Source organism: Oncorhynchus masou, chromosome 5 (genome assembly GCF_036934945.1).
Source record: "Oncorhynchus masou masou isolate Uvic2021 chromosome 5, UVic_Omas_1.1, whole genome shotgun sequence".
NCBI lineage: Eukaryota > Metazoa > Chordata > Actinopteri > Salmoniformes > Salmonidae > Oncorhynchus > Oncorhynchus masou.
The window spans coordinates 45,090,734-45,103,233 of NC_088216.1; the positions used below are offsets into that span (position 1 = coordinate 45,090,734).

The 12,500-nt window shown below is 46.2% G+C and overlaps 1 protein-coding gene across 1 annotated transcript in view; it reads left to right on the forward strand.

Annotated features, from left to right (window-relative positions):
- ubap2a (ubiquitin associated protein 2a) overlaps nucleotides 1-12,500 on the forward strand; it is a 39,512-nt gene that overhangs the window by 18,608 nt on the left and 8,404 nt on the right. The window contains 12 exon segments of the mRNA XM_064965670.1: nucleotides 4,767-4,825; nucleotides 5,645-5,715; nucleotides 6,502-6,658; nucleotides 9,048-9,339; nucleotides 9,481-9,737; nucleotides 10,125-10,318; nucleotides 10,603-10,876; nucleotides 11,220-11,256; nucleotides 11,353-11,521; nucleotides 11,758-11,788; nucleotides 11,905-12,181; nucleotides 12,341-12,432. Coding sequence (XP_064821742.1) covers nucleotides 4,767-4,825; nucleotides 5,645-5,715; nucleotides 6,502-6,658; nucleotides 9,048-9,339; nucleotides 9,481-9,737; nucleotides 10,125-10,318; nucleotides 10,603-10,876; nucleotides 11,220-11,256; nucleotides 11,353-11,521; nucleotides 11,758-11,788; nucleotides 11,905-12,181; nucleotides 12,341-12,432 — 1,910 coding nt within the window.

Consider the following 12,500-nt stretch of genomic DNA (forward strand, 5'->3'; position numbering starts at 1 on the left):
GAGTACACAAAACATTAAGAACGCCGGCACTTTCCATTACATAGACTGACCAGGTGAATCCAGGTGAAAGCTATGATCCCTTATTGATGTAACTTGTTAAATCCACTTCGATCCGTGTAGATGAAGGCGATGACACAAGTTCAAGGAGGATTTTTAAGTCTTGACAATTGAGACTTGGATTGTGTAGTATGTATGTCTGCCATTATGAGTATGAATTGGCAAGGCAACATATTTAAGTGCCTTTGAATGGGGGTATGGTAGTAGGTGCTAGGCGCTCCGGTTTGTGTCAAGAACTGCAACGCTGCTGAGTCTTTCACGCTCAACAGTTTCCCATGTGTATCAAGAATGGTCCACCACCCAAAGGACATCCAGCCAACTTGACACAACTGTGGGAAGCATTGGAGTCAACATGGGCCAGCATCCCTGTGGAACGCTTTTGACATCTTGTAGAGTCCATGGCCTGATGAATTGAGTCTGTTCTGTGGGCAAAGGAGTGGGGGGTGCAACTCAATATTAGGAAGGTGTTCCTAATGTTTGGTGTACTCAGTGTATATGGAAGTACACTACAAAAGTATGTGGACACCCCTTCAAATGAGTTGATTCGGCTATTTCAGCCTCACTCGTTGCTGACAGGTGTATAAAATCAAGCACACAGCCCTGCAATCTCCATAGACAAGCAGTGGCAGTAGAGTGGCCTGTACTGAAGAGCTCAGTGACTTTCAACCTGGGACTGTCATAGGATGCCACCTTTCCAACAAGTCAGTTCATCAAATTTCTGCCCTGCCTGAGCTGCCCCGGTAAACTGTAATTGCTGTTATTGTGAAGTGGAAACGTCTAGGAGCAACAATGGCTCAGCCTCGAAGTGGTAGGCCACATAAGCTCACAAAACGCGACCCCAGAGTGCTGAAGCGCCTAAAAAGCATCTGTCCTCAGTTGCAACACTCACTACTGAGTTCCAAACTGCCTCTGGAAGCAACGTCAGCACAAGAACTGTTCTTCGGGAGCATCATGAAATGGGTTTCCATGGGCAAGCAGCCACACACAAACCTAAGGTCACCATGCGCAATGCCAAGTGTCGGCTGGAGTGGTTTAAAGCTTGCGGCCATTGGACTCTAGAGCAGTGGAAACGCGTTCTCTGGAGTGATGAATCGCACTTCGTCTGGCAGTTCGACGGACAAATCTGGGTTTGCCGGATGCCAGGAGAACGCTACCTGCCCCAATACATAGTGCCAACTGTAAAGTTTTGTGGAGGAGGAATAATGATCTGGGGCTGTTTTTCATAGTTTGTGCTAGACCCCTTAGTTCCAGTGAAGGGAAATCTTAATGCTACACCATACAGTGACATTCTAGGTGATTCTGTGCTTCCAACTCTGTGGAAACGTTTTGGGGAAGGCACTTTCCTGTTTCAGCATGGCAATGCCCCCGTGCACAAAGCGAGGTCCATACAGAAATGGTTTGTCGAGATCGGTGCGGAAGAACTTGAATGGCCTGCACAGAGCCCTGACCTCGACCTCATTGAACACCTTTGGGATTAATTGGAATGCTGACTGTGAGCCAGGCCTAATCCCCCCCCACATCAGTGCCTGACCTCACTAATGCTCTTGTGGCTGAATGGAGTCCCCGCAGCAATGTTTCAACATGTAGTGGAAAGCCTTCTCATAAGAGTGAAGGCTGTTATAGCAGCAAAGAGGGGACTCGATATTAATGCCCATGATTTTGGAATGAGATGTTCGGCGAGCAGTTGTCCACATACTTTTGGCCATGTAGTTTAGTGGACTAAAAAAGGCGTGGGTAAATTTAAATTTTAAAAAAATCACTATTTTCTCTCAGATATAGGACACACTTCAAAACAAACTTCCTTTTGATAATTGTTTTTGACTATCTGTTTTGCCATGTATTAATCTGTTATTTAATGTGTTTCATTTGGCTAATAGCAGTAAGGCCAAATTCAATGGTTACTTATTTATTTTATACCTAAAGGGGTCCTAAAATTCTAAATCCTTGACATGACCATCTTAAAACAATTCCATATGTTAGCTTAGTAGGAGGAAACCATCTCAATTGCATTTCCTTGATTCGTCGCATCCTCTCGTCTCTGTCTCAAAACCCATTAAATGAGAAGGTCAGAGGTCCCTCTAGGGCTGTGGTGGTCACAAAATGTTGTCAGCCGGTGATTGTCAAGCAAGTAACTGACAGTCTCACGCTAATTGACCATTAATCAACATAAACACATTTAGCATATCCTGGCTTCAACACACAGCCTACAAGCCACTGATGCAGACCTTTGGAACATCTACATTTTTAAAAAGTCTAATAAATCCATTATTTATTTTAGACAGGTCTAAAGAAGCATGATATGAAGAAAGTGTAGTCTATTTCAGAAGAACAGAATAGCATTATCTGAGTTGTCCTAATGTTGAATAGAAAGGATATTTTCTCCAAATTATTTGAGGGAGTGCGCACATGCGGCTATTTTGTATTGACTCGTTAACAAATAAGTATTCCTATATGCTTAATTTAGAGTTACATTAATAACTTTAGTTGTTCTACAAATGTTGGCCTCTATGTTCAGATTTTTAATACATTGTAAGGCCACTCTAATGATGATTTGTAAAAAGTTGCTTGAAAGACATGAGTTCTACTTTGTTTTTTGTGCAGGATGTACACACTACATCATTCACAATTTGACAAGCACTTGATAATGCCTAGAATTTCACTGCGGCATCCCCTTTGTGTGGCCATAATGCACCCTTAATAAAATCCATGCCTTTTACGGCCAGTGGCCATTGTCCCCTTTTCCCTGAGTGCTACGTGCTCCTAATCACCTCTCACTCACATGGCTCTACAAGTGAAGACAGACACAAATCGGGAATGCAACTGCGCACGTCCTTGTCCAATTCTGAGGTGCATATTGAAGATGTTGGAAGAACTGTTCACATTTACTTTTCGTCAGTCAACAAGATGAGTAGGCCTAACGAAAAGCAAAAGCACTAGCCTATGTCAATCTACTATCCCCAATAGTACAAATGTTGACCTATTCTAATCTGTGTGAGAAATAAATATTCCAAATATAGTCTGGGACAGTTGTGGGATGTGATAGATCCCAAATTAATACAACCACTCTAGCATCAACAAAAAAAAATTTTTTTTACGCAATGTGGCTTACCCAACAGAGTAAGTGCTAGAGGCGTCACTACAGATCCGAGTTCGATCCCGGGTTAGGGAAGGGGGATGTCCTTATCCCATCATGCTCTAGCCACTCCTTGTGGCGGCCGGGCACATGCACGCTGACTTCGATTGCCAGCTGTACTGTGTTTCCTCCGACACATTGGTGTGGCTGGTTTCCGGGTTAAGCGAGCCGTGTGTCAAAAAGCAGTGCAACCATCGCCTCTCCCGAGTCCGTACGGGAGTTGCAGCGATGGGACAAGACTGTAACTACCAATTTGGATATCATGAAATTTAGGGAAAAAGAGGGGTAAGAAAACATTGCAAATGGAGAACACTTTTCCAGTGGTTCATTTTCATGCCAGTCAGAGATGCTATTCTCCTGTTATAAATATAAGCAATGTGCAAAAGCAAACATGATAAATAAATATAATAGGCCTACCCTATAGAAAGCTGATGGGGTCCTCCTCTTTTTAATAGTGGTCATCCCTCTGTTTTCTCACACAATTGCATAGCCTATACAAATGTTGTTGCAACATGAGCTATTGGGCTCTCATGAAGTTTTTGATTAGATTTGCATTGATGTCAGAGTGATTAGAGGGACAATAGAGTGCTGAGTACCAGGCAGTTAGCAAGTATGGTGGGCTACTAATGACCATCAGCAGCATCAGAGCTTGGATAAACCTAAATACCATGACTAAACGGTCACGTGGAATTTGACTGCCTTCGTAACCGCCAATGTGGCGGTAATACAGTCACCGCAACAGTCCTAGGTCCCTCCCCTCTCAACTTCTTATCCAATGGGTTTTGAGACAAGGAGAGAACGTGAAGATTCAAGAAAATGCAATTGAGATTCTCTAATTGTTTCCTCCATTTCTCACATCCACTCTTCTCCCCCAATGTGCTTTGAGAGGAAGGTTCATCCCTTTGGGCTCCAATGCACTTTTGAGGAGAGGCAAGGAGTGGAGAAATCAAGGACCGAGGAAGCAAGCATTTGCCGGCTAATTTTCAGACTCTGACATGCAGACCAACGCTTAGTGTTTACTGATTAATTTCATTACGCATTGTATTATGTTATTATATCAACCAAAATTAAGAAGCTGTTTGTTTAGCATGGCTATAAATGATAGAGAAGTTGACTAAATGCATAAACATTCCTTGCTTCTAGGCAAGACAAAGGAACTTGCGGTGTCCATATTTCAAGTGACATTTTGAATCACATATAGATGTTTTGTTGTTGCTAGGTGGAGTTATGGTCTCATTGTGCCCATTTAAACTTTTATTTCTGTAACTACACGTGAAGCTGTATATCAAACTATTTTGAAATGTTTACCCTGATGTCACACATTGGCCCCTTTTATTTATAGAAAGACCCATTTTCTCTTGTATAGTTTTCTGGAATGTTTTGACCGGTAGGTGTTCATTGGTCAGGATGTTTTATTGTTGTATTTCTAATGGGACCCTGTAGACTGTTGCTAGGGAAATGTCCCTAGCAATGCCGCTGAATTACAGTCCATGTTCACAAACGCCTCTCCAAGAAGCCCTTGTGTTGTTTCCATTCATCTCTGAGCTCTGACCCCTCTCTGGTGTGCTCTCTGCAGTGGCCTGGAGGAGTACTCTGGAAGACTGGGCTGCTGAGGACTGGAGCGAAGAGATGAGTGTGAGTCTGGGTAATGTGGACTGGGAAGTAGTAGTGGTCAGGGGGTGGAAGGAGCTTTGTCTTATGTTCACATTTTGGACATATATTTTCCAGATGGAACACATACATGACCATGGCTGTGAAGTGCGACCACCATATGCGAACTCAAATTTTAAAATGGGAGAACCAGTGTTCCTACACAAATCACCCACATAATTTGTGTAACCTTTGTATTACCTCATTAGCTAGCTCGCTAACAACCTGGTAACATTATCAGTATATCCAAACATTTGAGGGCACAGGAAGGACGGGAAAGGGATAGCTTCTTCAGGAGATCAATGATCATAGGAATTAATGGATGACAGCTCTTGCATGTTGTTGTCACAAATGTTCTTAAAGAGATGGTGTACAATTTTCAATGTAATGCATCGCAATAGGAAAATGGTTATTTTACATAATGTAGAAACCAACTATTCCACAAATGACTTTTTCATTTCAATTACATTTGAGCTTTTTATAAGAAACAAATGTATTGACAGGGTTACATATTTGTTTTTAGGGAACACCATCTGCTTCAGAAGTAGCTGGAATTCATATAGGCTGTATCTCAATCGATTTAACAAAAATGTATTTTCTGGTGCTCCTGAATTTTATGTTCTCTTTACCTTTTTAAAGTGGGGAGCACCAGTGATACCAATGAAATGTTTGAATTTAGAGTCCTGCACAACAGTGCACTAGTTCATACAGTGTGACTTCAAAAGGTTTAAGAAAACTATAGTTGGCCTTATGTCTCACAACTTGGTCTATTACAGTTGTCAATAACTCTCTGTCTCCCCTCAGCTCTCCGAGACCAAAGTGTTCACCGCCTCAAGTGCACCTGCACCTCAGAACCACCTCACACCTGGGCAAAGGTAACTCCCAGCTCACCATCCGCACGACTAGCTAGGGCACCCACCCGTCACATATCAACACTGCTTTTTAGGCCTCCTGAGTGATGCTGTGCCACTAGAGATGCTGGTTCGAAAAGAGACCCACAGGGCAGTGCAAAATTGGCCCTGCGTCGTCCGGATTAGGGGAGGGTTTGGCCGGCAGGGATGTTCTTGTCCCATCACACACTAGCTACTCCTGTGGCGGGCCGGGCGCAGTGCACACTGACACGGTCGCCAGGTACGGTGTTTCTTCCAACGCAATGGTTCGGCTGGCTTCCGGGTTAAACGGGCGTTGTGTCAAGAAGCAGTGCGGCTTGGTTGGGTTGTGTTTCGGGGGACGCACTGCTCTTGACCTTCGCCTCTCCCGAGTCTGCACAGGAGTTGCAGCAATGGGACAAGACTGTAACTACCAATTGGATACCACGAAATTGGGGAGAAAAAGTGGTAAAAAAAAGAATATATATATCAAAAATAAAATAAACTGCTTTTGGTGTTGTGTAGATATGGGGAAAATACCAGCCCAGTGGTACACAAAATAACATCTTGACCTCTTTGCCAGTTTTATTCCATGGAGTGATATGTTTGGCCCAGCTGCTTTGATAGATACATTTGGATGTGCATAATAAGTAGGAAGGATGTATGGATCCTTCCCTTGAGACATGGTCCCCGTTATGACTGTGTTGATTTTAATCAGACTTTCTCCGTAGTGGGTATGTGTGCAATAGAAATAGTATCATGTGTTGCAATAATGATATGTGTCTCCTGTAGTCTGGACCTGCCCTCTCTGCTGCAGAAGCCAGTGGGAGAAGGAAGAGGAGATGCCCCTTCTACACAGAGCCTGGTTTTCACCAACTCCCACCATCACCCCCCCCGCAACGGGTCGGCCGTTGGCACAGGCAGCACCAGCTATGCACACGCCGCCCTGGTGAGCGATACTCGTGCCCTTTAAAACCTTTCAGATACATACACCATATGACCAAAAGTATGTAGACACCTGCTCGTCGAACATCTCATTCCAAAACCATGGGCATTAATATGGAGTTGGTCCCCCGTTTTGCTGCTGCCACCTCTCTTCTAGGAAGGCTTTCAACTAGATGTTGGAATATTGCTGCGAGGACTTGCTTCCATTTAGCTAAAAGAGCAGTAGTGAGGTCGGGCACTGGTGTTTGGTGATTGGGCCTGGCTCGCAGTCAGCGTTCCAATTCATCCCAAAGGTTTTCAATGGGGTTGAAGTCAGGGCACTGTGCAGGCCAGTCAAGTTCTTCCACACCGACCCCGACAAACCATTTCTGTATGGACCTTGCTTTGTGCATGGGGCATTGTCATGCTGAAACAGGAAAGGTCCTTACCCAAACTGTTGCCACAAAGTTGGAAGCAAAAAATCGTCTAGAATGTCATTGTATGCAGTAGGGTTAATATTTCCCTTCACTGGAACTATGCATTGGGGCAGGTAGCGTTCTCCTGGAATGCGCTGAACCCATATTCGTCCGTCGGACTGCCAGATGGTGAAGTGTGATTCATCACTCCAGAGAACGCGTTTTCACTGCTCCAGAGTCCAATGGCAGTGAGCTTTAGTCCACTCAAGCTGACGCTTGGCATTGCGCATGGTGATCTTAGGCTTGCGTGCGGCTGCTCAGCCATGGAAACAAATTTCATGAAGCTTCCAACGAGCATTCTATGCTGGTGCCATGTTGAAAGTCACCTGAGCTCTTCAGTAAGGCCATTCAACTGCCAATGTTTGTCAATGGCGATTGCATGGCTGTGTGCTCAATCTTGTGGCTGAACTGGCCGAATCCACTACTTTGAAATGGTGTCCACATACTTTTGTATATACATTGCCTTCGGAAGGTATTCAAACCCCTTGACTTTTTCCACATTTTGTTACATTAAAGCCTTATTCTAAAATGGATTAAATAAAAACTAATGACAAAGCGAAAACAAGTTTTTATAAATGTATGCAAATTTATTACAAATAAAAATCAGATACCTTATTTACATAAGTATTCAGACCTTTTGCTATGAGACTAGAAATTGAGCTCAGGTGCTTCTTGTTTCCATTGATCATCCTTGAGATGTTTCTACAACTTCATTGGAGTCCACCTGTGGTAAATTCAATTGATTGGACATGATTTGGAAAGGCGCACACCTGTCTATATAAGGTCCCACAGTTGACAGTGCATGTCAGAGCAAAAACCGAACCATGAGGTCGAAGGAATTGTCCGTAGAGCTCCGAGACAGGATTGTGTCGCGGCACAGATCTGGGGAAGGGTACCAAAACATTTCTGTAGCATTCCAGGTCCCCAAGAACACAGTGGCCTCCATCATTCTTAAATGGAAGAAGTTTGGAACCACCAAGACTCTCCCTAGACCTGGTCGCCAGGCCAAACTGAGCAATCGGGGGAGAATGGTCTTGGTCAGGGAGGTGACCAAGTACCTGATGGTCACTCTGACAGAGCTCCAGGGGCCTTTTTGGTAGCGTGACCAGACGTAAGCCACTCCTCAGTAAAAGGCACATGACAGCCCGCTTGGAGTTTGCCAAAAGGCCCCTAAAGACACTCAGACCATAAGAAACAAGATTCTCTGGTCTGATGAAACCAAGATCGAACTCTTTGGCCTGAATGCCAAGTGTCACATCTGGAGGAAACCTGGCACCATCCCTACAGTGAAGCATGATGGTGGCAGCATCATGCTGTGGGGATGTTTTTCAGCGGCATGGACTGGAAGACGAGTCAGGATCGAGGGAAAGATGAACGGAGCAAAGTACAGAGAGATCCTTGATGAAAACCTGCTCCAGGGTGCTGGGGCGAAGGTTCACCAAGTCTCTGAATGTCCTTGAGTGGCCCAGCCTGAGCCCCGACATGAACCCGATCGAACATCTCTGGAGAGACCTGAAAATAGCTTTGAAGCAACGCTCCCCATCCAAACTGACAGAGCTTGAGAGGATCTGCAGAGAAGAATGGGAGAAACTCCCCAAATACAGGTGGGCTAAGCATGTAGCGTCATACCCAAGAAGACTCGAGGCTGTAATCGCTGCCAAAGGTGTTTCAACAAAGTATTGAGTAAAGGGTCTGAATTCTTATGTAAATGTGATATTTCTGGGTTTAAAAAAAAAAGATATTTAAACACCTTTTTTTGCTTTGTCATTATGGGTTATTGTGTGTAGATAAGGGGGGGAAAACGATTTAATCAATTTTAGAATAAGGCTGTAACCTAACAACATTTTGAAAAAGTCAAATGGTATTTCCCTTACTTGGTTGCCATATTTAGCTTGTATTAACATAGGGCCCCATTCACTCTCTCCTTCTGTCTGCCAGTCGTCAGTGCTAGGGGCAGGTTTCGGGGACCTGGGCCAGTCTAAGACGAGTCAGTCCAGTCCGGGGGCCCAGATCTTGGAGCAGCTGAAGGGCCCGGGCCTGGGTCCTCTCCCATCCTCCCAGGCAGCCCCCCCCCCCAGCACTCAGGGGGCCAGTAACACCTCTCTGGGGAGTCGACTCCCAGGGCTAGGAGGAGCTGCCCCTGTTCTCCCACCGCCTTCCACTTCAAGCTGGGATATCAAGGTCCTAGAGCCCAGCTCCACATCCTCCTCACACACTTCCCACTTCAGCCGTGAGTAACACATATTAACCAAAATAATCTATAATTTCCAATAACTGGCCTATTGTTTTTTTTGTTAAATGGCCATGTGTCTGTATGTGGTGGTTGAGTCCGTATGCCTGACTGATCTGTATTTGTGTGTTCGCCCTCCAGGGGACTTTAAGCTGCAGCCTGAGCCATCCCTGGTGCTGAGCCAGCTGGCCCAGAGACACGGCGCCCCCTCTCTGCCCATTGCTCGCCAGCCCAGCCCAGCCCAATCTCCCTCCCCCATCCAGGGACCCCCCCTGGCCACCATCGGTGCCAAGCCTGCCCACAGCACCGGGCCGGACACTCAAGGCAGCAACTCGCTGCAGCAGCACCGCGTTCCACAGCTAAAGGCCCAGAAACGAAGGATACCTCCCACCTCTAAGGTAAAAGGAACCACAGACAAATATTTCCTTGATTCCCTGTGTGAGGTCAAGGAATCAAGGACAGGAGGAATCAAGGAAAGAATTGGGCTTCAACCGGTGTGTAGGACAGGAATGGTCAACCTTGGCTATCAAGGTTCTTGTTTTAGGACAGTACAAACGCATCTGATTGATCTAATCAAGGTCTTGATGCTTAATTGGCCAATTCCCAGCGTTGAATAGCACTGCTCTAAATGAAGAAGCTAAGGGTGTTTGAGGGGATTGGCAATCAAGATTAGCAAATCTGTGCAGATCCTGACGATTCTCTCAAATGCATGGATTGTGAATAATAAAGATGCTGTTTCCCGTCAATGAGTCCCCTCTGAGTAACAGCTTTCCCCTCCACTCCAGATCCCCTCATCGGCGGTGGAAATGCCTGGCTCTGCCGACGTCCCAGGTCTTAACGTTCAGTTCGGAGCACTGGACTTTGGCTCGGAGGCAGCCCTGCCGGACTTTGGCCCCGTGGAGACGTGTGTCACCGGGGGCTCCAGGGAGTCCACCCCGGCCCCACAGAGCCAGACCAGCCTCTATTCCAATCCCCTCAGGTGGGTCACAATCTCCACCGCGGGTGTATTCTGGCAGGTGAAAGTTACAGACAGAAGTAAACAGTTTACATGATTCCACATTTCGCCTTAGACAGTCCGATCTCTTCAGCACAATTTCTTGTGTATATTCTGTTATTTTGCACTCCTGAACACACCCCAGGGGTGGTCAACAGATTGAAGACCATGCTAGCTCACCCTAGAAGTCCATACGAAGTCTTCTTATTATACATTTTAAAGTGTCTCGACATAGTTTAACTAAAACGTCCTTCTCGGTTTGTCTCCAGTGAATCTATGAGCACCCCTCTTTCCGTCGCCCTCCCTCTCTCATCCTCTGAGCCTGTCTACCACTCCCCGTCGGTGCCCATGCCCAGCCTGGCCCCCTCCTCTATGGGTACAGTCAGCTCCTCCACTCCATCCTCCTCCATCTCCTCCTCGGTGCCCTCCTCCTCTTCCACGTCTCCCTTTGTCTCAGTGGGGAGCGGTTATGACTGTGGGCCCGTGGCCCCTCACTCACACCTGGCCTTCTCCCAGAGCAAAGAGGCACCCGGGACAATCATGGTGAGTCTAAGTTTGGCTAGTGTAAGCCATAACGAACACACTGCAGGCCAACAGTATTCATTAGGTACCAAATGGAAGAAAACGTCCAGAAACCGGGATAGACTACCTGAACTTGTCCTATAAGAATCGCTTGTTTTTGTGTTCTGTTGCAGAAGGTTTTGGCTATGGTGTGCCCTAATGAACAAGACTCAGGCCTCCCACTGGGTTGTGTAATAATGAGACACATAATTTGTTGTGTATGAAATATGAATGATAAATGCATTTCGCAATGTTGGGATAATAAAGTAAAGTTGACATGGGTGAAGAATCCAATGTTTAATTAGTTGTTTGCTCGTCTCAACAGAACGGTCTGAATGGTGTGAGGACGTCTGCTATGGACCGTAAGTTACACATTTCATTCATTCTGTGCTGCTCTTTTTGTCAGTTGACCTCAGGATTTGTGTTTTTTAATTGATTGTTTCCCTCTCTCTCACCAGCTTCGTCAGCCTCCTCTACGCCAAAGCCGGAGTCTCCCTCTCTGAGCATCAGTACCAGCAGTGCCCCTGCCCCCTCTGCCCTCATGCCCTCCTCCATACCCTCCCACAGCTCGGCACTCCCCAGTCTGCCACACGACATGCCCTCTGCCAGCCTGGCACCACTCAGCAGGTAACACGCACTTGCCTTTACGCACTTGCCTTTACGTGCTTGCATTGACATGAGTTAGAGACAATTTATACATACAGAATTCCATGTTTTGCCATTATAGGCTAGAAATGCAGTTACTTTCTTCAGTCAATTTATAGATACTGGATTGTAAATATATCTAAATCAAGAGCAGAAGGCAAATGGGGATATTAAGGACATTCATTAATGTGTATCTCTCTCTCTCCCCCCTGTTGTAGCCATGGCAGCAGTAGTCATTCCTCTCTCACTGTGAGTACTGTTCAACACACAGACACACGAGCCTCTTTTAAGAGATACCATACCGAGTACAACCTCCTCTGTGACTAACTCTCTCGGTTTCTCTCACTCTACCTCTCTCTGTGTAGTATACCAGTGTAGACAGTAGTGTGAGCTCTCTGGCACCCTCGTCTGGCTCCTACTCCTCTGCCCCAGCCCAGGCCCCAGCACAGTCACTCCACCAGGTCAACAGCGGCATGGCTCACATCATGGGCACCATGAGCCACATGAACAGCATGGTCAGTAGCATGGGTGGCAGCGGGCATCACGCCAGCCAAGCACTGGGGCTCAGTGCCAACGGGACCACGGCCCAAGCGAACCTCTCCTCGGCCCCCAGGACCGCACCGCTCCTCTCCTCCTCAACTGGTACACACAAACATGCATGAATATACGCGCGCACTCATACGTGTATACACACACTCGTACAGTCACGTTCACCTACATATTAAAACACAAACGTAAAGACTATAAGTGAAACTGTAATTCTGTCTAGATAGCAGTGTGTTTTGTTCTTGTGTTTTTCAGGTAAAGCTCCTCCTAACCTGTCTCAGGGGGTTCCCCCACTACTGCCCAACCAGTACATCATGGGCCCAGGAGGCCTGCTGCCTGCCTACCCGGTAACTATTGTGTCTGTTTGTGTGTCACTCTCTCTCCTGGCCTAGTGGTTAGAGCGTTGGGCCAGTAT